This window comes from Harmonia axyridis, chromosome 6 (genome assembly GCF_914767665.1).
Source record: "Harmonia axyridis chromosome 6, icHarAxyr1.1, whole genome shotgun sequence".
Taxonomy (NCBI): Eukaryota; Metazoa; Arthropoda; class Insecta; order Coleoptera; family Coccinellidae; genus Harmonia; species Harmonia axyridis.
In genome coordinates, this window is record NC_059506.1 from 3,815,011 (window position 1) to 3,841,373 (window position 26,363).

The 26,363-nt window shown below is 35.5% G+C and overlaps 1 protein-coding gene across 1 annotated transcript; it reads right to left on the bottom strand.

The window, feature by feature from the left end:
* Window positions 1–91: 91 nt before the first annotated feature.
* On the bottom strand, window positions 92–25,426 carry LOC123683179 (cytochrome P450 4C1-like). The gene is made up of 8 exons (XM_045622090.1): window positions 25,063–25,426; window positions 22,533–22,642; window positions 20,412–20,502; window positions 19,839–20,021; window positions 12,064–12,458; window positions 6,984–7,052; window positions 4,319–4,670; window positions 92–321 (listed from the first exon to the last, which is right to left on the bottom strand). The coding sequence occupies exons 1-8, from the start codon at window positions 25,226–25,228 to the stop codon at window positions 158–160; spliced, it is 1,530 nt and encodes a 509-aa protein (XP_045478046.1). The 5' UTR covers window positions 25,229–25,426; the 3' UTR covers window positions 92–157.
* Between the last annotated feature and the right edge of the window lie 937 nt (window positions 25,427–26,363).

A 26,363-nucleotide genomic window follows, 5' to 3' on the forward strand; every position in this document is an offset into this window, starting at 1 on the left:
CTTTTTCCTTGCTTTGATTAAACAGATTTTCTCGACTTGTAGCTATTTCTGGGCCCCTTGTCATTGAAATTGGATGAAAGAAAAAGAAAAGTCCTTTGCAAGATGATATATTGAAATATTAATTAATTACTAACTAACAACTTATGGCTGTTCTATACTATTCCTGGTTTCTGGGTGTGAACTTTACTCTGATTCCATTCGTTCTGAGTACTAGATTCGCCTTAAGCACTATACTCTGCTGAGTATCTATAGGCGTAAGTTTAAATTTTCTGAGGACTCCGGAGAGAAATGCTTTGATTTGCAGGAAGGCATATTTTTGACCTGAAAAATTTCAAAATATAAAATTTTTTCACATTATTTAATTCATATTGTTCGGAATAAAAGCGCAAAATTTATATTTCATTTTAAAGTTTCAGGTTTCCCTATATCGACTTAATTGTGACAAGAAGTTCGAATCTGTAGAGAGTGGGTATTTCATATTTAAAAAAAAAGATTGTTGAGGTCAAACGAAACACTTTTTTGCTTTATCATTGTTCGATTCGACCTAGATGAGGAGATATAGCAATTTCAAAGTTTCATAGTGAGCTATGCCACCCCTAGAAACCTATACAATGAAGTTTTTCCAACTTCCAATTTTTTGAATTTCACAGATAGTTTTTTTATCAAATTAATCGAATTGTATGAGGAAATATGGTGAATACTTTTATGTTTGAAATGGTCAAATTACTCTTAAGAGTTGGGTTCTTTGAATTTCTGGTGTTTTTATGGAATGTAATGGTCATAATCGAAGACTTGGATGGAATTTTGTGTTGGGAGAAGACTCATCACATCAATGGAAAACTATAATCCTAAAATAATTCCTTCAGAAAAATAATTTTTTTTCCTGAATTTTCAATAGGCTGTATTTTTTCATCTGAGCCTAATCGGAAAAACTGGTAAACAAAAAAATTGTATATTTGATCTCGGGATTATCCCTTCGAAATATATGAACCGGGTTTTTCACCATAATTTGACCCCCCCTTTAACTTTGTTACTAGAAGAGGTACAAAAAAATTGTTACTACAAAAGTTTCAGGAAATCGACTAATGTTTTTTAAAATGATTTCACAAAACGAAATATATATAGAGTGGGCAACATATTGATAGCAACTTCATTTTTTCAAATGGAGCACCCTGTATATTTTTCTATATTTGACTAGCTCTTTCCCCTGATTTCGAATATATAGAATATGTTTGGCTTATTTCTCTTATTCTTAGTACCACAGAGTTTCAAATTCTAAGAACCACCTGGCAAAAGTAATCAATTTTCAAGTGGAAGGCTGCGAGAACTCAAAATGCCCTTTTTGAGTTATCTCGTTGGCAACGATATGACATACGTGTTTCACTATAAATTGGAATTGGATCATTTGGACGCAACTCTATATATTCTCTCCTTGTAGCTTTCTTATTTTATAAAGCGAAAATATTTCAAATTTTTCCGCTTCTGTGTAGTGCATATTCGATGAATAATTTTATTCAATGACAAACGTATGTTATATATCGTAGCCAACGAGAGAACTCAAAAAAAAGCATTTTGAATATCGCAGCCAATAAGTAGCCGAATGCAACTTGCTCTCAAAACTATTGAAAATTGTTGCGGGGAAGAGGGGCTTATTGTCAACCCCTCGAAAACATCAATAATTCCGTTCACTAGAAGAAGGAATCTCGACCTCAGAGCTCTGGTCTTAAATGGTCAGACTCTGCACTTCTCTAGTGAGTGTAAATATCTAGGTGTTACCCTGGACAGTAAACTGAACTGGGGGAAACATATAGATAAGACTCTTTCCAGAGCCACGGCGGCTATGTGGGCATGCAAAAGACTCTTTGGAAAGACATGGGGAGTGAAACCGAAAATGGTACTGTGGTTATACACAGCGGTGGTACGCCCTATTGTCACCTATGCATCTCTAGCATGGTGGACAAAAACCGAGGAGGTCACCACACGCATCAGGTTGCAGAAAATGCAAAGGCTGGCGTGTATTGGTGTCACAGGAGCTATGCGCACAGCTCCTACGGCAGCGCTGGAGGTCATACTAGACTTGCCTCCCTTACACCTACATGTGAGGAAATGTAGCCTGCTCGAAGCAATAAGGATTTCCCATAATGGAAAGCTCCTTCCTGGGAACTGGGTTGGACATATGAGGATACTGAATCAACTAGATTCAAACCTCCTCGCAAAACCATCAGATATTATGCCAACCACCTACGATTTTGAAACGCCCTTTGAAACGGTTATAAATGACCGTCATAGTGCAATAAGTTTCATAAATCGTCTGGACAAAAAGTCATCCATATGGTTTACAGATGGATAAAACAGAGAAGGGCACCGGCATTGGGATATATGGACCTAGACTGAGGATCTCTAAAGCCCTGGGAAGTGAGCCCTCGATTCTACAGACCGAGATAATGGCTGTTTATGTATGCGCACAGGAGTGTCTCAAAATGAACCTCAAAGGGGCGCATATCTACATCACCACGGACAGCAAACCACGCTGAGATCCCTGGAATCGTGCTGTCAGGGGTCTCTGCTGACTTGGGAGTGCCGTAACACCATAAAGCAACTGGCCAGAGGAAATAAGGTGACTCTACTATGGGTACCAGGGCACTGTGGGGTTGAAGGAAATGAGAGAGCGGACGAGCTTGCAAAAAGTGCATCAAGGTTAAGACCTGCTGGACCTGAGCCTTTCTGTGGGATAGGAAAAGACCAATACAAAGCTGCGGTCCAGCTATGGGAGTTGAACAGTAGGACAATCCACTGGACTAACACTCCTAGACTTGCTCAGGCAAAGAAATTCGTGAAGATTTCACCTACTTACACCAGAAAACTCCTGAAGCTGTCACGAGCGGAGCTTCGGGTGATGGTGGGACTGCTGACGGGGCACTGTCGGTATAAACATCATTTGTACCGTATGGGTAAGTCAGCAGACGAGATTTGCAGACTCTGTGGATCGGAAGTAGAAACGGCTGAACACTTGATATGCAAGTGTCCAGAGCTGGCTGGCCTAAGAACCATTCACATGGGCAAGCCGGTCCTGGATACCAGAGAGGTAATGGCCAAGGCCCCTAGGGAGGTTGTCAATTTTATTAACGTCGTTGACGACCTCCCTGGGTTTCTATGAATGAGTAGGGTAGTGAACAAAAGATCTGCATGGTCGCAGTTCCCGGAAGGCTTGCCGAAGCAAAACGACCCCAGTTCAAATAATAATAATAATCGCAGCCTTCCAATTGAAAACAATTACTTAGCTTGCCAGGTGGTTCTTAGAATTTGAAACTCTGTGGTACTCAGAATAAGAGATAAAGGCCAAACATATGTTATATATTCGAAATAAGGGGAAAAAGGGCTAGTCAAATATAGAAAAATATACAGGGTGTTATATTTGACAAAATGAAGTTGCAATCAATATGTTGCCCACTCTGTATATATTTCGTTATGTGAAATCATTTTGAAAAACACTAGTCGATTTCGTGAAATTTTTGTAGAAAACATTTTTTTGTACCTCTCCTAGTAACAAAGTTAGAGGGGGGTCAAATTATGGTGAAAAACCCGGTACAAGTCCAATACTCAACCCAAATATGAATGCAACAGGTAAAATATTAATATTTTCATATTAAATATATAAGTGATTTCCAAAAAACACATATTCCAGTTTCAGAGTATAATAGAAAATACAGAAATTGAACTCATTGATCTAGAAACATTTAGATATGGAAAATTCAAACCTGATAGAATCACAAATACTAATTTTTTTTTACTTCATTTGGATAATATTATGATAATATACTATATATGCAGGGAAGGCCACGGTCGATAGTTCCATAGACATAAATTTATACTCAGAACAGAACGTGAATTTCATTGCAATTCGGTTTATTAGGTAGAAATCTCTGCTCAATTTAAAATATTTTCAGCACTGCAGTGTTAACACAATTTTCAAGTATGTAATCATACTGCTTTGCGTCTGCCAGCGTTCAATAAGGTGCCTTCTATTTCTTTTGTTTGTCATCTTGGGTTGAGTTATGCGGTACTGATGATCCCTAACAAGGGTGAAACAGGTATATCGCTGCTCTCCCTTGATGACATGCATTCTTCTAGGGTTACTTTCGATTATGATTCCTACGTAATATCGTGGAAATCTTTTGTTTGACAATGGTTATGTTGATGGCATTTTTGCTGATACATTAACCAGATAGATAATTAATATCGTATGATATCATTACATACTTGGAAATTGTACTCCTTTTTCTTTTTGTAAGTATTTGATTTCAAAAAGATAACTCACCAATACAATTTCTTGGACCAGCACTAAACGGAATATAAGCAAAAGGATGTCTATGTTGACAGTTTTCTGGTAAGAATCTATCGGGATCGAATGTATCAGGAGAAGGAAAAATATCTGGATTCCTCATGACGTCGTAAATATGTATGTTGACGTGTGTTCCTTTTGGCACCAACATTCCCGAATTCAATATAGTATCTTCATCCGCAACTCTTGAAATGAAATACACACTTGGATAAAGCCTCAGAGTTTCCTTAATACATCTTTCCATATATTCCAGCTTTTGTAAATCATCATAAGTTGGACTAGACGTTCTTCCATCCATAACTTTCATCATTTCATCCATAATGTTGTCCTGAGAGTAAGGGTTTATCAGGTATGTGAAGGGTTTTGAAAATGTTTATAATACTCTATGATTTTGATGGTTGGATATGCGTGAGATGCATAGAAAACCTGGTGTGTCTACTTATACCTGTGAAACTTTCAGACAAAACGGGAGATTTTTCAGATTTATACCTACTTGATTTCGAGAGATCGCAGTCTGTTTCAGATGGCGCATACATCGTTTACATTTGACATTTCTCTCAATTTTCGACTCATGTGAACCAAGGGCGTAGATATTTTTTTCTTGGGGGGGGATAATCGAAAAATAAATTTTTGACGACAACTTTTACTCATATCTGTAATGTTAAAAAAAGAAGTTTGATAATGAAATTTGAACCAAATTACTCGAAATAATTTTTTTCATTACTAATTCGGTTGTTCTTACCTTATACTGGGTGTTCTCAAATAAGAGTTACGAAGGAAAATCAGAAATTACTTGGATAATTTTGAGAAAAAAAAGTTTCATGAATATGAGCACACAAACGCTTTGCTTTCAATATACAGGTTGTTTCTAGTGTGTCTTACTTTTTGTGATGCTTATATCAGATTATCAAATATTCATTAATCTTCGCTACAGATTGGGTAAATAAATACCAAAGATTCATTAGAGTTTACTAGCTAGATCTTTAAAATAGTTTGGATGTTCCTGAGGATTACTAGAGATTTTTTCTCGAAATCGATAGCAGATACGACACAACTATAACAAACCAAAAGTGTAGTACTGGACCAGAGACTTTTTCTCCTTTTTTCTAAACTAACAGCGATTCACCAAAATATAGTTTTGGAGGAAGGAAGCAGGCATCCTTCCAGAAAAAATATCACCCTGTAGATTTGCATTCAAAATCAGCATATCACATGGTGAAAACTTTAAACTGAAATATCTATGGGCAATTCAAATTAAATATCTTGTGAAGGGAAGGTTATACGAGAAAAAACTTAAACTTTAACACATGTTTTTCAGAACAAAATGTTTGGGGACTCATATTATAGGACTTTTTTTCTTAAAATGATCCGGAAATCTGTCATTTTCATTTGTATCTCCAATTTAGGAACACCGTGTAATTACCCCCAGTATCCCCCCAGTTCTACGCTCTTGTCGTGAACTTTGAGTATAGAACAATAATATTTTATATTCTATGGTCTGTCATTATATTCCATTCATTTGAGTAAAAATTCGATATGAACTGAATTGTAATTTATTGTGAATGTTTGCATTGTCTAAAATCAGTATTTCCTATTTAAAGGGCACCTGGCAGAGAGCGGGAATTCGGAAAATTTTTGAAGAGCGCCCCTTACAGAACTCTGGTGAAGCAGAACACCAAAGCAACAGGTGGGTCTCTCAAAAAGTCTGAAACAAAATCAAATCAGTAAACACACCAGGTATTCTATGCATCTCAGATATGCGTCAGATGTCGAAGATTCCAGCTTAAGATGTCTAAAACACTGGTGCTCACTTACTCTTGCAAAACCTCAAGATTAAAGAATCGACTCCTGAAGGGAACAGCCTTAATGGATTTTAATGATAGATATTGATCCCTTTTCACTTGATTTCCGCATTGTTCCTATAGCCGTCATCACGTCATCTTTCCGAAAGCAAACTTGGAAAGTGAAATCGATATTATAATAGAAAATTGTCTCTCATAAAAACATAACCTTCAAGAAGGACCCACAGAACATACAGCTCTCAAGAAAAGGAGCAACTCGTCCAGCAGAGAATACTAACGTTACCAAACTGATACCTATCAGTAGTGGAGCTACTTACCCTATCGAAATTTCTGCTTAAAGCGTATTTATCAATCAAAATCCAATCAGTGAACAGACCAGTATTCTAGACATCTTAATTCAGCTTCATCAGATGAAAAGTCAAGGTGTTTGAGAGGTCTCTGCCTTTCTATGCACTTTTTACTTATTATTAGGTCATTTGGAGGAATATCTCAGTTTCACACAGATTTCACGGTTATATTTCAATATTATATGTTGGTACTGGAAACTCTCCTATCACAGATTTATCTATAATCTGTCAAACTTGTAAAACAGAAAATAGTTCTCCCAACCAACATTTTTCAATCCAAAAATCACTGAACGATATTCATGGAAATATACATAAATTTCAATAGAAATTCAATTAATTAGAAGAAATTATGTATAATACTCGTGCAGAAGGCTCATTCTTACACTCCAATTCATTTAAAAACTCGCCACTTTGTGCCTCGATTCTGGATTTTGAAGTCGTGTGAAAAATATCAAAGCCTTCTGAATTCGTATTATGAATTACTATACACACCTGAACTTCAGGATGATTTGCTATCAACATCAGGCAGAAACCTATGGCTGCCGCTGTTGTATCATGACCCTAAAAACAAAAATTGAGCTCAAACCATGTTTACAGACGATTAAACATAAATTGAACAGCAACATTAATATCAATTCATCACAATTTCAGAGAAATGACTTCATTCAAGTTCAAGTTATGAGGTACGAGGCGTGTATTTAAAGTAAGGTCTCCAAGGTCATTGCATCGCCGCAAGTAGCGCTAGATGAAATCCGGCAACACTGTTGTATACGTTAGGCCCCCCTTCCACCAATCGACACCTGGTGGAGCTCATTAGGACGCTCAGTCTTGACGTAGCAGCCATTTGCAATAGAAGTGGCGGTTGTCGCTTCCGCCAGGTGCAAGTTACGTTCAGTCATTAGGTTTTTGTACTCAAAAAAAACTCCACCTATAGAAATTCATCGTCAATTGGAGGAAGTGTATAGTGAGAAATGTATGGACGTGAAAAACGTTCGGAAATGGTGTAGAGAATTTTCTGCTGGCCGACTAAACGTTCACGACGAGGAGCGCAGTGGCAGCCTTCACACTCGGACGAAACAGTGCGGAAAGTTGAGGCACTTGTGCTGAAAGATCGCAGGTTGACTCTCAATGAGTTGGCCCTAAAACTCCAAGATGTGTGAAGTAGAGACTGTATTCATTCAATTTTGGTGAATAACCTGCAATACCGAAAATTGTCGGCCAGGTGGGTCCCGAAAATGCTCACCCCAGAGCACAAAGTCAAACGTGTCTAATGTGCCCAAGACTTTCTCGCCAGTTTTGAAGAGGAAGGGGAAGAATTTCTTGATTCAATCCCCTAGTGACTTCCACATGTTTCCTGCTCTTAAAAAACATCTAGGAGGAATGAAATTTGCGAACGATGAAGAAATTCATGAAGCGGTCATTTCGTTCTTGCGCGATACGGCGGGATCTTGGTTCGAGGAGGGGATCAAAAGTTTGTCGTACGAATGAAGAAGCTCATCGAAGTGAATGGCGATTACGTAGGAAAATAGCTTAGATTTCAAGCTTTACAGCAATGTACAAAACTTAGTAAATAAATGTTATTTAATGTGAAAAAAAATAAAAAAAATCCAGTGGATTCAAATCCGGGGATCGCGGTGGCCACAGTATGGGTCCTAATCGCCCAATTCACCTGTCGGGGAATGTGTTGCTGAGGTGCTCGCGAACCCGCCGAGCGTAGGCGATTAGGACCCATACTGTGGCCACCGCGATCCCCGGATTTGAATCCACTGGATTTTTTTTATTGGGGATGTTTAAAGGACAAAGTGTATGCAAAACCAATAAGAAGCGAGGAAGAATTGCGTGAACGCGTATTCGACGCAGCCCGGACCATATCGGAAATTAGTTTAAGAAAATTGAATCGTAATTTTATAAAACGGTGTCATTTATGCATTAGAGTCCGAGGGAAACAGTTTGAACATTTACTGTAAGTAAGATTTAAGAATTAAATAAATAATCGAAAGTTAAGTCTGTTTTTAATTAATTTACCTTTTTTTTTCAATAATATTCCTTTTTCGCTTCCCCTAATCCATCTTTTTCCCTATTGTGACTTTAACAAATAATAACAAAGCCCGGTATCAAATGTAATGTCATAGCAAGCGGCAAAATTACCTGATAGCGGGGTTCCTAGTTTCAACTTAGTTAAGTAGGGCATCGGTAAAATGATGAAAATACCTAGTTTTATGGGCATAAGATTCGTGTATTGTACCATTTCTAAATCTGTCTAAAATGCCCAATTTTTTGATGTTACTTGCTCGTTCTGTTTCAAGGATTTTTTTTTCACAGCAGGTGTCCAAAGTCGAAGTTCTCGTTTTGCTAGCAATTGAAATCAAGATTTATCCATTAATTTACGGAAATCCACATAACTTTTTGACAGAATCATACTCATGTCATCTTAAATAACTATTTAAGATTCCATTACAACAAAAAAAATAAGCTTCGAGAGCTTTCCAGCAGAATTCTGACCCTGACAATGTTAAAAAAGGTGAAAATTCACTAAAAAACGTAATTTGGTAATAACTCGAAAACCATGCAACTTTTACTGGGGTCATGTTAGGCTGGTTAGGTCCCTCTTTAGCTGACCTACCTCCGGTGTCACTGTGACGTGCCACTTATGGGACACCCTGTATGAACTCAACGGGGGGAATAACATTTTTTTTAATTATTAATTTCGATTGTGCCAATACGTAGTAATATGAAAATGTTTGCGTTTTGGACTAAGAAGATACAGAACTTGATCATGTACCTACGTGGAAACCTCAAATTCATCAAAACTGAAGATTTGCAAATTACAAGCTATATATTTTATTATTTCAGTGGATTCTTCGTTTGAAAAGAGGGAGGTAACTTAAGTAAACCCTATACCTGAAATAAAAACCTCAAAAGTTATCGAGGAAGAATTTGAAATGAGGAAAAACCGCAATTTTTAACTGAGTGGAAGTAGTGTGTGTTTTCCGTGAAAAATAGGTAGACCTAAAGAAACTAGAAGTCGACACTAAATTTGACAATTCATGAACGATAATTGATTGTTCACAGGTATTGTTGAGAATCCATAGGGTCTTAAAATTTAAAATTATGAATAATTTCTCTTTTTATACGTAAAATCGTATATGTATAGTTTTTCAAATAGTCTATTGCCGTGAATTACGTTGCATAGGTATATATTTTACTTTTATATTGTAGTATTTTTCAACTCATGTATATGTTTATGTTTAAATTATGCCTGGCAATTATTCTGTGATATATTTTAGTCACTCACTTATAGTAGAGTTCGTAATTCCCTTTTTCAATCATAAATGTTTCGAATCATTACGTTCTATAACTTTGGAATTAAAGTCGAGGAATAATATCCTCCAAAAATTAGCAGGATCTTCATGGGGTGCTGATGCCAACACTCTTCGTACAGCAGCTTTGGCCTTGGTTTTTTCTGCTGCTGAATACTGTTGTTCTGTTTGGTTTAATAGTGCTCATGTTCATAAAATTGATGCACAGCTTAATGTTTCTATGAGAATTATTAGTGGGACTATTAGATCTACTCCTTTAGTTTGGTTACCGGTGCTATCACATATAGTTCCACCTCATATTCGTAGACAGGTTGCAGTCAAGAAATCTTGGGATAAATTTCATTTCTACCCGAACTCATTTCCTATTTTATCCTATTTCCCAGATTCTAGAACTGCTAGATTGAAATCACGCAAACCTTTATGGACTAACACCTTCCTTGAATTCAATGAAAGCGACAAGGAAATTTGGCGTTCGGGATGGACTTCTTCTAACGTTTTCAACAAAAGTCTTATTGTTGATCCCTCAGAAAAAGTTCTAGGTTTCAATCTTCCTAGGAAAATTTGGTGTTTTTTGAATAGACTTTGAACTGGTCATGGTCGTTGTAATAGTACCCTCTTCAAATGGCGTTCTATTGATAGCCCACTATGTGAGTGTGGTGTAGAAGAGACCATTGACCACTTGGTGAATGATTGTCCGATTTATAAATTTCATGATGGTTTCCAAGCTATCCATTCAGTTTCAGATTCTTTTTTAGAATGGGTAGTTAACTTCAAATCGATATAATGAAAACTAATATTTAGTACTCCTTTCTGCTTCTTTTCTTTTTGTTTTAGGATCCAATTGGAAATTATAGAGTCGTCAACCGAAAAGAGAGGATGAAGGAAATTTTGTTTTGGTTGAAGAGGAAGTCCTTCAATATAAATTATGTCAGCTTATTCTGTAAACGTTTACACAAACCAGTCACTACACCGATACGGGGAGACAGAGTTTTTGCTGAGGTTTTTATCTGTTCTCTTGTATCATACGTTGAAATGTATGATGCCCCGTTACATTTCCTCTGCTAATATTGAGATTCATCGACACATATGCTTGATTGTTTGAAATTAATATTTTGATTGCTCTTTCTCAAAAGAATATATATATATATATATATATATATATATATATATATATATATATATATATATATATAACTTTTGTGAAGCCTTGGCCCCTAAGGATGAAAAAATTTATTTCCGAAACGTCGGGGAACTTTCATAGCATCAATTTCCCGCTTTTTGACCCTTACACCACCAGTCTATGATTTTTGGTGGAATGTTTCATTCTGATTTGAGATGAACTGTGAATTATTTCGAAGAGTATTGTATTCCTAATGAAGCTTGATGAAGTTGAATCATATGTGGTATTTGATTTTTAACACCATCAACTATTCAGTTGAAAATGAAGTGAACAGTTATCAATTCGATTGAGATCAGGGGACGACAGAGGAAGAGGAAAAATCTCTTTATCTGACTTTTACCCTTTTCGCCAACAGTGGTCTTCCAAAAATCTTTTACATCACATAATTTTCTATATTGATATGGCAATTGAAATTGAAAGAAAAATTAAAAACGTAAGTGTAGGTATGAAGAAAAAAAATTACGATTTTCAAGTGTATATAAATATCAAAAGATATTACTTATCTGGTTATTGTTTCGGCAAAAATGCCATGCCCATAACCATTATCAAAACAGGAGATTGCCACGTTATAACGTAAGAATCAGAATCGAAAGTAACCCAAGGAGAATGCACGCCATCGAAGGAGAGTAGCGATATACCGGTTTCACCCTTGTTAGGGATCATCAGTACCGCATAACTCAACCCAAGATGACGAAAAAACGAAATAGCAGGCACCCTCTTGAACTCTGGCAGATGCAAAGCAGTATGATTACTGCGATGCGCCACCCAGCGGACAAAAACCTAACTACTTCCTCCACGGGTTCCTCGAAGAAGTAGATTTCCACGTCAATTAGGAAAATCTTCTGTTTATTTCATCCTTAGCGACGTACAGCGCGAAATATAATAAATACATATAGCTGACACTTGGTAATGAATGAAGGAAAAAGGAAAAAAGTACGATTTCCAAGTGTATATAAATATCAAAAGGTATTACTTATCTGGTTAATGTTTCGGCAAAAATTGTATTTATTAGTGTTAGTGACAAGTGGTTAGTGTTTGTTGATTTGAAGTTCACTAAAAGTAAATCACTTACTTCGAACATGAAAGTGTCTACTTCTTCGCAAATCCCTTCATAATCTATCGATCCATCAATTGCTCTCGCTTGCAGCAAAACATCAAGAAGTACCAGTCGTCGTCGCCTCGTTTTATTTTGAAGTTTTCCTTCTGATTTTTCATCCGATTGCAAAGAAAGTACATCACTTTCAAACGAATCCATCCGTTCTTTGATTATTGCCTTGGTGAATCCATGGAGAATCTTCAGAAGTTGGGCTTCTCTTCTAGATGCGGAGGTGAACCAATAAATAAGCGGTATGTGAAGCCACGCTCTTATCATTCGGTAATTGAATGATTTCTCGATTTCGTGTAAGGCTTTTATGTAATTTTTCGAGTGTACTTCTTGAGTATTTAATTTGTAACCCATAGCAGTTTCTGGGAATAATATATCGAAATTACAATATGAAAACAAATGGGTATAGACTGCTTTCCATTCAATGGTTTCGATTACAATTTGTTCCATATCAGGAAGAAGATATACAGGGTGGCCATTTGAAAACGAAACAGACGAGATTACAGACGAAATAAAGTTTTTCGATAGAAATGCTCGGACAGGTCGATTTCTGTTTCGAGGGGGACAACTTAAGATGTAGGTTACGGACGCATAGCGCTTCAACCCTTGCTACTACAACCCTCACCCCCAAATTTTGAATAGGGAAGATGGGGTGAGTGATACCTCATTTGAAAGGTATTTTTATACTGATTTCAGCACAGTAATTGTTTTTTCATTTTATGCATTAGTTCTCGAAATATTCTTAACTAAGTATTTGAAAATGAAGTGGTGTTTTCATGGCACTTGTAGTGTTTTGTGAAAAATCGACATTTTGAGCTTCAAAACAACCATGACTGTGGCTTCCTTCCTAGTTAGGAAGGAAGCCACAGTCATCAGTTCTCGAAATATTCATGCGTTAGTTAGTTAACTAACGCATGAATATTTCGAGAACTAATGCATTAAATGAAAAAACAATTACTGTGCTGAAATCAGTATAAAAATACCTTTAAATTGAGGTGTCACTCACCCCATCTTCCCTATTCAAAAATTGGGGGTGGGGGTTATAGCAGCAAGGGTTGAAGCGCTATGCGTCCGTAACCTACATCTTAAGTTGTCCCCCTCGAAACAGAAATCGACCTGTTCGAGCATTTCTATCGAAAAACTTTATTTCGTCTGTAATCTCGTCTGTTTCGTTTTCAAATGGCCACCCTGTATTATAATTTTCCTACAAACGTGTGCTTTCAACCGTTTTTTCCACACGTAATTTGAGTCCCAAAGGTTCAGGGGAAAGCCACTGCTAATTCTTTTCTTTTTCGGAAAAAAAAGAGAGTATTTTCTTTCACGCAAATATCAAAAATTCAATTCTCTATTCACCGGACGTTCAATCAACGCCAATGATGAATAACTATGGTGATGACATGCAGAAATACGTCTACCATTCATGTGAGAACGAATAATCAAATCAAATTTGATTTCAGAGTAATAAATATAAATAGAGGGAACATATGTCATTTTCAGTAAGCAAATTTTGTCCCCAACATGAACTATCAAATTAGACATGAAGCGCGAGGAAATGAAAATATATCAGTGATACGATATTTCACTCAATTTGCGAGTTTCTCCACAAACAACGCTCTTCTTATGTCCCATAGTGAATTATCATATCAATTCAGAATATATTGAGATGAATACCTGAATATATCAGAAATTCAGAAAAAACTTCAAGTGAGCCAACCGACGTAAAACAAGGGATGATACTAGGAGGGCAATAGTTGCCAATCCTTGGATTTCAGCAGTTAGATATAGAAAAAAGTAAATATTCTTCATCTTCTTGGCGTGCCCTATCCGTTCCGGACGTTGGCAATCAACATGGCAAGTTTTATATTGTTCGCTGCGTTTCTAAAAAGTTGTATGGATGTAAATATTCTGCATACTTTAAATTCGACAATTAGGAAAAATATTCGAATCCAAATATTCAAATTTGCTTATTTAATTGAATATTTCCCTCCTGTCAAAAATTCTATGTATATGGAGAACAATTATCGAAACTTACAGCGATAATTGCTGTTCATAGATGCATAGTTTCTATGCATCTTACACAGTTCGAATCTATGGCAATTCCATTCTACATCATTTTGGCAAGTGATGTAACAGTTTATTCGGGAAATATTCCCTCAAATTACACTCGTGCATCAAAATGACCGGATAATTTCGCATTCCAGCGTGTTTTCTTTGAAAGAACCCTCCACCTTCGGTCTTTCTCCAAAAATGAAAATGAACTCATGCAGTTTTTATGACAACACGCTGTCATGCAAAATTATCGGTAATTTTGATGCACTTGTGCAATTACTTACGAGAATCAGTCAAATAAATATATATTTTTCATTTAATATAATAAACATTCATAAACATAAATATGAAATTGTGGATTTGAAAATATACCACAATCCTAGAACGTAATCTAACAATGTTGGGGACATGTAAAAATTGCGTATGCTTCCTCTTTCTATGTTTATTACTCTAAGGTGTACCTACTTGTCGTAATATCATGTTGCTAAGTTTGTCTTGTTGAGTTATGTTGCCTAGTGATGAAGGACAGTCAATTAATAGTAAGGTTAGTTGTGAATTTGTGTTGAAAAATAAATACTCAATAATCGTATTTCGAAGCCTGTTTTCATTTTCTACCATCAAAGTCAAAACAAAAATATATGAGAAGCAATGTTCTCATTTCGTTTATTGGTGTTCTACTGAAAAGTGGCACCCAGAAAAGGAGGAAGTGTTTTCAGCTCATTTTTTTGAAATATCTACAATTTTTAAAGCGATCGGCAGTTTCGTGGGGGAAAGTATCTCTTGTAGAACCTCCCCATCAAACCAAGTAGCTTGACATTTCAACCAACTACTTGAGTTGAAAACCAAGCTCGTGAAAAATTACATACTTGAGCTTGACTTGACTTGATTTTAGGTAATTATTGCTTGACTTGATATCAAGCTACTTGATATTACTTGAGCTAGATATGCACGCGTCGCATGGCATATATTTCTGCAATCTCGTGCGCGCTTAGACTAAATAAGGGGATTCTTCGAGTGCCCAGAGACTGAAGCATTCGCCAGTGTGACTATTTCAGTAGTTTTCGCACATTTTTATGAAATCTATTTCTAGATTTTGGTAGTTCAAAAATATTTTTCCAAACATAGCCAAGGATTTTTATCAACGCCAGCATTTTCAGCTCCTGTTGGAAGACAATTTTCCAGATCTGCTCTTACAGTTATAAAAACTCGCAATTCAACAAAACATCGCAGAACAGAAGGCAATACTTAATAGTCAACTTTACATGTTGAAATTACAGTGATAAAAAAGTTGATGATGAATAATCAATCTCACTTGTTGAAATTTCTTCGATAAAAATACAATCCAATATACAATACAACACAAAACACAATATACAATACACACATAACAACAAATCAGAAAACAAACACACCACAATTTAGTTGGACTAGCCCGTTCCATTCCTCACAGTTTCCGGTAAGTGGTTGTTAAACACAACACTCCTAATAATAATTATTATTATTATTATTACAATTGAATACAGAGTAGAGGCTTTCAAGCCTATGAAACTCACCAAAAAAATAATCATATACATACACATCATTGAATAAACAACCAAATAACAGAATCAATATACTAAAATTAAAAAGAAAACTAAATAACAGAAATTAAAATTCCCAGAGAGTAAAGAGCACAACAAAATTTAATTAACACCGACACACTTCACTCAAAGTTAACCTATATTATTAGCATTGGATGTTTTTTTTTGCCGTGATAGAAGCCAGATTCGTGTACAAGATTGTCCATTCCTCGAAGAGAGCTACAAGCTCCCTGATGAAGAAGCACCAAGAGAAGAAACGATGGAGGGTTCGCCATTTATATATTTAATTGTGATATTCTTTTCACCTTTATCCAACCGATTTTTGAGTTCTTCACGAGTTCGGTTGAGTTTTTCAACTTGCTCGCGTGATTTATCATCAGAAATATGGTAATTCTTCAGGGCAGGATTATCTAAGATCAATCTTCTACTTTTCAGCACTTTGAGGGGTGTATGAAAATTGCTGAAGCATACCTTAACTGGTCGACGGTTATTACTAGCTCTACCGATCCTGGTAACTGAAACAACAGTATCACATGCGGAATTATCGATAGCATTCAAGATTCCTTTAACCACCTCGACGTCATCAGCATCATTGCCCTCAGGGATGTTCTTAACTATGATATTGTAGGATCTCTTAAGCCTTTCCAAGATTTCTCTCGAACTAACAGCATCAGAACTACCTGAAGCAACACCACTCACAGAGTTTTTCGCAGTGACAACCATATTGCCAATTTCTCCAATCTTTGACTTCAAGGATGAGATTTCACTCAAAACAGAATTGTTAGTTGTGTGCAAATCTGTTATACTCCGCTGACACTCGGAAATAGCGGAATCATGCTCACGCAGTAAACTGGAATTTCTCTCGACCTGTTCGGAACATTTCTTTATCTGTTCACATAGGTCAGTTTGAGAATTTTTTATTAATTCGATGTCTTCAGCGATTTTATCAAGCTTTGAAAGTTTTTTGATTATCAACGCCAAGGGATCCGACATACTAGCTTTTTCAGCAGCAGAAACGCCACCAGAATTACAAGAGTAGCTACGCAACTTTCTCACCGTATTCCGACACGAGGGGCAAGAAAACCCTTCCGACTCCGACTTGTATTCTATGTCCTTCAGGTTGACACAATTTCCATGATAAGTTCTATTACAAGTAGAGCACACAAGTTTATTTTCTTTAGTTCCCACGTTTTTGAAGCAAGTTGGACATGAAACAGGCATTTTGAGTAAATTCGCTGATGTTCGGATATAGATAGACAGGGAAAAAACACTTTTCACTTTCTGAGGCCGACCAGAAAGACTTCGATCAGACAAACACAGGTAGGCCTAGGAAAAAGCAAGGTAACCCCACAAAGGAAAATAACAAAGGAAGTTATAATACAAAAATATTTACATCAATCGAATTTATGTTCAGCTAGAAAATGGAAAAACATTAACGTGTATGTTCTCCCTTAATAACCGGGCCTCGATATGCTTATCAGAAAACGCAGATGACTGGGTACAGATGGATATTATTTACGTTGCACTTACTAGTAAAAAATGAAATTGAGTTGTTTATAATTAATAATCAAAAGCAATAAATTGAAACATATCACCTCAGAACAACTCTGAAACTCACAGGAACACCCTTATCTGTCACCTGAATACAGTAAATCAACAAATTTTCAATGAATCACTCAAAAAAATCACAATAATACTGCACAATCCAAAAGTACGTGTATGTGTCACGATTTCAACGGGATGATTCGATTGAATTGAATTGAAACCTTTTCTGGCAACATTAAGTCTTCTGAACGGTGTCTTGAAGGCAGCTCGGTTGCGAGTGAAGTACTGATGTTGGTCTCCACATAACTGATAATTTGCTCTTTTTTTATGCAAGTAAATACAACATTCGAATATATTTTGTGAGCAGAAAGTGAGTATCGCGTACTCGACAGGGTTGAAAGTCAGGTTGTTGGAACAAAACCACCTCTCAGACCATTGGCGACATGTTTCGATTTTATTCTGAAATCTTCTTCAGGGCTCCAAAATAAATTACAAGATTTTTTAAAACACTTATAAATAAACTATGTTGGAATATACAATGGGACATTAAAATTGTACAATAATTGAATAAATAATTACATAAATATCTGAACAATCCAATGCTAAAAAAAATTTTTTAAAAACGAATAGTGAGAGAAACATTCAAAATAATTCAGCTCAGCATACAGGTACTCGATGATTTTACATTAAAAAGGGAAAATAATTACTTACAGTCTATTTTGCGGTTTTTTTGTCAGAAACATCGAATATATGAAATAAATAATACTTTTTGACACCATCAAATTAGAATTTAACGAAAGAACTGATAAATCGGGAACATACCACTCCGATACTACATAATATGCTATAAGTAAATAATGACTAATGTTTATATCTACATAAATGACATTGACATTCAATTTGAATAATTAGTTCAAGTTATTTTTTCTTTTATCTATCTATCTCATCAACAAAATAAAAGAAAAAATAACTAATGATGAACTAATTATTCAAATTGAATGCCAATGTCATTTATGTAGATATAAACATTAGTCATTATTTACTTATAGCATATTATGTAGTATCGGAGTGGTATGTTCCCGATTTATCAGTTCTTCCGTTAAATTCTAATTTGATGGTCGAAAAATATTATTTTTCTACATTCATGTAAAAAGCAGAACTTTATTGTACTATATTTAGTGGAAAAAGAAGTTCTTTATTGCACTAGTGCAATAAAGTTTTTATTGCACTCATCTGTCATTCTACTTCAACGTGCTGTCATCATGACAAACATAAACGTTCAAACCCACTACATATTTATCAGATATGCTGTGAGATTGGCAATACGTTTCAAACAGTTACATATTTTATATTATTCTGTATTAATGTTAGCAGCCACGTGATGAGAGGGGAGAGGTATACGCTGTTGCAAACCATTATACAGGGGAAAATACAGGGTAAAAGAAGTATAGGAAGAAGACGCATCTCCTGGTTGAACAACCTAAGGCAGTGGTACAACAGTAGCTCTGTTGAATTAGATCCGCAACTTCAAGGGTAAAAATCGCCATGATGATAGCCAACCTTCTTAAAAGAGACGGCACATAAAGAAGAAGAATGTTAGCAGCCAGAGATAAAAAAACAATGCCTTCTCGAGAATAACTCCTTTTCAAAACTGATCCGATTTGTAACCGTCTACCTCCATAGAGCAAACTGTCTGTACTGCCGCAGGCCGCACCTCAATAAATCATTTTTTGCTTTTCTCATGAACGTAAAAAAATATTGTATGCAACTCGTGCAAAAATTATTTATTGCACTCGACGTGTTGTCCAACTCGGCCTAACGGCCTCGTCGGACAATTTCACGGAGTACAATTAACATTCACTTTTTGCACTTGTTGCATAAATAACTATCATTTCATAGATATATTTCATGGTTCTGACAAAAAAAACCGCAAAATAGACTGTAAGTAATTATTTTTTCTTTTTAATGTGAAATCATCGAGTATCTGTATGTTGAGCTGAATTATTTTCAATGTTTCTCTCACTATTCGTTGTATTGCATTGTATTGTTCAGATATTCATGTAATTATTTATTCAATTGTTGTACAATTGTGATGTCACATTGTATATTCCAACATAGTTTATTTATAAGTGTTTTAAAAAATCTTGTAATTTATTTTGAAGCCCTGAAGAAGATTTCAGAATAAAATCGAAACATGTCGGCAATGGTCTGAGACCTCAACCCTGTCAAGTAAATAGTTCATCAGTGGAAAAGGTCTCAAACCAAAAACTCATCCATTTTACCTTTCGGTGTTTGGAATTCAAGTACTTCATGAATACTTGACGTGATATTGAAAAACTACTACTTAAAATCAAGTCAAGATCAAGCCAAATAGCTTGAAAATCACGCCAAGCCGTGGATCCCTACTCTTGTAGTAGCACTTATTGGAAAAATAACTATATCTCCACAATTGCTTCCCCTATATCTGACTCATCAGAACGAATTAAAATAATGTCAACTTTGAACTGTATATTTAGATGAATCGAAAAACAGAAAAGAACAGTCAACATTTCAATTTTGCAAACTTACCACATATGCTTTTAAGAGTGAATTCTGTAACTATTGAGCTGACTTCAATTGGTTCTGAACATTTCGTGGATATTATATCCACCGTTTCTTCAGTTTTTTTATTGAAAAGATGAACAAAATCCTTCAAAATGTTGAAATGAAATGCATTCGTCAAGATTTTTCTTCTTTTTGTCCACTTTTCCCCTGAAAATAATCAGCTCAGAGATTTTGAACATATCCTTAATAGGAATAATGTGCTTTCACGTTCTTGTGTAAACTTGTTGAAGTTAAAATTACAAAGTTGGATTTTATTTATTCAATATAAGGTGTTACAGTTAATTCATCTCTACCCGATCAACTTATCTTTACTCGACTACATGAATCTGCATTGCTACTGTTTAACTAAAATAGGCGAAATGTTTGGCTAATTCATGTGTTCATTTTTGTTGAATTTATATTCTGAGTGTTTTATAGGTTTCACCTCGACTTCTTTCTGTACATAAATGAATGAATAAATAAATTCATATTGGCCACCCGGTTTCAATAGTTCTAACACTGTAATTTGAACTTCAACATATTTTGTTAGGCACTCACCATTTGAAATCAGTAACCCCTCTTTCAACCAGTTCTTCAAAATATCATAAAGTTCACTTTTTCTTGAATGCTTTTTAGTACTCATGAAAATCTAAAAATAATTTCCACCTTGATTAAATAATTTGCAATATGCATGAATTAGAATGTAAGAACAAGAATAATGGCACAAATAATATTTATGAAGATGGTGTCAACTTTCATTTCTATGATATCAACGAAGCGTTTTTGTTCTTGATCAGTGGTTGGCAAGTGCGACACACTTTTCGAGCACAGCTGGACATGGAACATGAACAAATGTTCACGCAAATTAGTGATAAATGACAACAATCCCTTTTGACATCTTCAACCCTTTGGCGAGTCTTTCTTGAGCCAAATGTCGTAGTTGGGATTACGGTGTTTCGTCCCGAAATCACTGGTAGACTCTTCAGTTGACCTATCCGGCGATCTCTGCCCAAGACACCGTTTCACACCATCGTGAAGAGGTAACTCTACACAATTTGTGGGATTCTTTATGGACCCACCGATGCTTTACTAGAGAATGACGCGAAGCCAGCAATGCCACCTCTCGGGCATGCAGTGTTACTACAACTTCATCGCTTTAAACCATTCCATGGACATTTTTATGTTTTCTGAAACAACTGCTGAATTCAGTCGACCAAAACGTTCAGTATTTCAGCGATTCTTCGACCACGTTAAAAGTCTATATGCCATATTTTAAACTGTTGTTGTCGATGGGGCATAAAAGCAAAACATATTTATTCGACGCAGACGTTAAGCACGAAAATCTGGAGTATTGGTTTTCCTATAAGCGAACATACTGGGACAACTCTGCGTCGGCTACCGAGGTTTACATAAATGAATACATGAAAATTCTATCGGTCTGCTAGACATCACAGAATTTGCTCGTGTGTAAATAGAATGCTTGCCAAAAAAAGCAACAAAACCTGCACAAGGAGCAAGTATCATAAAGGGTGTTTTTTTTAGAGCTGTAGAACTTTAAACTGCAATAAAACAACGAAGGATTATTCGATTGACATGAATTTTATTTATCCGCAAGATAATCTTGTGGCATTACATTTTAAATATGATTTCTGGCATATGACCGCCACGGCTGGCTCGGATGTAGTCCAATCTGGACGTCGAATTTTCGATGACTTTTTCCAACATTTGTGGCCGTATATCGGCAATAACACGGCGAATGTTGTCTTCCAAATGGTCAAGGGTTTGTGGCTTATCCGCATAGACCAATGACCTTACATAGCCCCACAGAAAGTAGTCTAGCGGTGTTAAATCACAAGATCTTGGAGGCCAATTCACAGGTCAAAAACGTGAAATTAGGCGGTCTCCAAACGTGTCTTCCAATAAATCGATTGTGGCACGAGCTGTGTGACATGTTGCGCCGTCTTGTTGGAACTACAGCTCCTGGACATCATGATTGTTCAATTCAGGAATGAAGTACGGACCAATGATTTCACCAGCCCATAAAGCGCACCAAACAGTCAGTTTTTCTGGATGTAACAGTGTTTCGACATACACTTGAGGATTAGCTTCACTCCAAATACGGCAGTTTTGTTTGTTGACGTAGCCATTCAACCAGAAGTGCGCTTCATCGCTAAACAAAATAAAATGGACGTAATGCGCGATACGTATTCCGCACTTGTGATTTAACACCGCTAGACTACTTTCGGTGGGGCTATGTAAGGTCATTGGTCTATGCGGATAAGCCACAAACCCTTGACCATTTGGAAGACAACATTCGCCGTGTTATTGCCGATATACGGCCACAAATGTTGGCAAAAGTCATCGAAAATTGGACGTCCAGATTGGACTACATCCGAGCCAGCCGTGGCGGTCATATGCCAGAAGTCATATTTAAAATATAATGCCGCAAGATTATCTTGCGGATAAATGAAATTTATGTCAATCGAATCATCCATCGTTGTTTTATTGCAATTTGAAGTTCTATAGCTCTAAAAAAACACCCTTTTTAATAAGTAATGGGAATTACCGAATGAAATTTAATTGAGACAGAAACAACAGAAAAAAGAAAATGATCAACTTCAAAATCCCTGAAAGTTGCCGCATTATGCATTATAGGTATTCATGAATATATAAACCTACCTCACAGTCCTCAGGTGACAAAATATTAATAGACATATAAGTAAATAAGCGTATTCTATAGTGCGGATATAATCCTTTTGCAAAATTTCTTAGTGTTTGATGATTAACATCTGAAAACAAGGTATATCAGTAACATAATAGTAACGATGCAATGGTTTAATGGTGTTGAATTTCGTTTTTCCGAAATGATTTTGAAAATAATAAATCATTATTCAATATGGGGTTGCTCAAGTGGGTTTTCCTAAGCTGAAAGGTCGAGAGTTCGAGCCCTGGATCGAAAAAAAGGTCCGTCAACCATTCGCTGTTGGGTAAAAGTGAACAAGTGTCTATGCTATCCATGGTAAATTCACGTCAAAAATTGGGCAAGAATGGATTCTTCAGAAAAAATAATAAACTTAAATTGAATTTTATTTTAGTTCTTAGTCTTAATAACTTTATTATTACTTTATTCCAGCAGATGTTTGACTTCACTTGAAATTTTGTTAATAAATCAAACCTTGAAAAACTAGCGCCTTCTACTACGAGAGTCAGATAGAAAAAATCCCAAACTTCATTACAATGTTGCCAGTAGTTTCGGCAAAATCTCAACAAATGTGTAACCTTTTTTTTCTCCAATGCCCTTATCTTGAATACGGATGGCATAACGAAAATTTCTTATTAATCAAACACCAGTTTTTTTTTTTGTTATTTACTTATCCTAGAGACGCGGTCGCTTTTTTTTTAAACACCCTATATATCAAATATTTTTTCCCGAACAGAATTTTATGACAAAACTGAATTGTTAGTAGCAACTATGACAAACATCAATCAAGAATTAGTAGATAACTTTTTTTATATCATAATTCAGACAAAGCACGAAAACATCATTTTATCTTAATTATTTGTACAGGGTGGCCAAATTTCGATGTTTTAGCACTACAACTTTCAAACCAGAGGATACTGATACCCTACTCTGGTTTTTTTTTTCTGAGAAACTAACAAGACTAGTAGATATTCATTTTTGGCCACCTTCTTTTGTTTTCGAGTCATAAGCGAAAATTGGAAAAATGGCGATATCGAAAAACATTCATATCTCCGCTATTACTGACGATAGAGCTTAGAAATTGAAATATTATACCGGCACTTTTTAACGTATAATCCAGTGGCGTTCTTGTCTTTTCGAAAGGGTTTTTAATCACGAAGCTATGACCAAATTTCTGTGCCATTTTTTTAAAGCTTAATCTTTCCTGATTTCAAAAATATATAACATAGTAGGGTTTTTATCAATATAAATAATAGAAAATGGTCAAAAACCTTTTTTTTTTGAAAGTCTCAATATTTTTATGGTTTCAACTGTTGATGAGCACAGAAAAATTGAGTTTTCTATAACAAGAGCAGTGTCTTTCCGTCAATTTGATTATTTCTATGATTGTAACTAATTCCTACAAAATTCGAATCTAGATATATTTAAAAAAAAATTTTTACCCAAAAACGGATTTGGAAATAACGAAAAGATCCACTGGATCGAATGTTTCAATGGAAAGAGTTGAAATGAGATGGATTGATCAGAAGATTATTTTATAGTTCCCCACGAACTACAATTACGGAGGGAACAAACAAGAAATAATATTTAACTTAATAATGACAACCATTGCACAATGCACAGTCTTCTTGATACTTCGCACCGAATTCAATAGATGAATATTTGAAACTGTGTTCAAGCAACCTAGGAAATTTTCTCATAGTTCATTTATATTTTCGTAACTATTTTTATAAAATATATCTAGATTCGAATTTTGTAGAAATTAGTAAAAAGCATAGAAATGATCAGATTGACGGAAGGACACTGCTCTTGATATAGGAAGCTGAATTTTTCTGTGCTCATCAACAGTTGAAACCATAAAAATATTGAGACTCTTAGGTAAAAAAATGTTTTTGACCATTTTCTACTATTTATATTAATACAAACCATACAATGTTATATATTTTTGAAATCAGGAAAAATTATGATAAGTTTTCAAAAAATGTCACAGAAATGTTGTGTTCCATTTGAAAAAACATAACTTCTTGTCATAGCTTCGTAATTAAAAACCTTGTTAAAAATACTAGCACGCCACTAGATTCTACGTAAAAAAGTGCCCGTATAATGTTTTAATTTCAGCGCTCTATCATCAGTATTAGCGGAGATATAAATGTTTTTCGATATCGCCATTTTTCCAATTTTCGGTTATAACTCGAAAACAAAAAAGTTGGCCAGAAATGAATTCTATTTTGATTAGTTTCTCCTCTGATTTAAAAGTTGTAGAGCTAAAAGATCGGAATTTGCCCACCCTGTACAGTGTTCTCATCATACTTATACAAACCATAACATGTCATGATAATTCACAATTCATTTTTATTTATTCGTTTTGTTTCTGTATACATTTAAATCTATAAGTTTGTAATTCCTTGTTAAATTCCAGAAAGAAAATTTCACATTGAGTAATAACCCTAGTTGTAGTTGGAACCCTAAATAATATAAATAAAAAAAGAAGATGTGAGCCACACTTACCTACGCGTTTAGTAAGGACATTCATGTTTCCAAAAATAAGAGTAGTATCTTCGGGATATGGAAACTTCAACATGTGTTTCATATTTCTGTAATGTTTGTAACACCATTTTACTAGGATCAATAGTAAACCACACAAAAACGCAATAAACAAATTTGACGAAATCATTTGGAATGAGTCTAGATGAAATCAATAAGTATCTCTCCTTTTGAATAAATTATTGACATAAAAATCTCTTCAATATAATAATTATAATATAACATAAACAAATAGTCATAACATTGATAAAGAGTGCTCTCACACCGATCGGACTTAACTCAACAAGCAAGCAAAGTCTCCCCTTGCCTACGTTTTTCAACAATTCGCATAAAGTCATGAATGTTCATCCCAGTGTCCATCAGATAAAAGGAAACTTGAAGGTTATAGTAAAGTAATAGTAGTATAAAAAAAGTAATAGTTATTGATTGTAATCAATAATTACATGACTTGTCAATCGTGTAGGTACATGTAAAAGTGTAATCACAGTAATAGAACAACAAGAGAAAAAACACCATAAAACTATTTACATTTAAAATCAATTGAACAAAGAAAAAAAATTAATTTAAAGTATCCAATTAAGAGGTAATGGTACCACGTGCGTTTGAGCGCATCTGTCAAAGTTTACCTATTCAGCTCCCTCCAGCCCCTCTGAGATGCCATCACTTTTCAGGTTGAGTGGAGCAATCTCAAACGTTCTTCTGATTTTCCGTCCTTTTCTACCACATGTAAGAATTCAGATACGTTTGACGGCATTCAATTCTTACTCGCCAGCCAATGAAATCGCAGCGAACTGTACGAACGGTTGTTCGAACATTTGGCAATGCAGCAAATTCGAGCTCGAAAGACAGGTACAGAGATGATATTAGGTATCTTTCTAGGACGGATTGACCAGATGTTTTGAAAGAAATAACTCGCTTTTTATGATGGGCAATAAAATCGATTTTAGAGAGGGTTGCGAAGTTGTGAGAAATATCAGTTAGGATCGACTATTATCTGATGGGTTCGAGAAAAAATGTATATGCTAAATTTGTTCAGATTCCTTTATTCTTACGAAAATTAATTTGATTCAAAAACGTATTTAGTGGAATAATAAAAAAAATCAAAACAAATGCACCGAAACTTTTCACATAAGCGGGTCACATTCATTGAGCAAAATATTGATTTTGCTCATTATGGTTAGCCAAATCAAAATGAACCATCAATATGATGGTCATCCAAATATGATATCGGATGAATGATGGAACATGGGCATTTATGACCAATA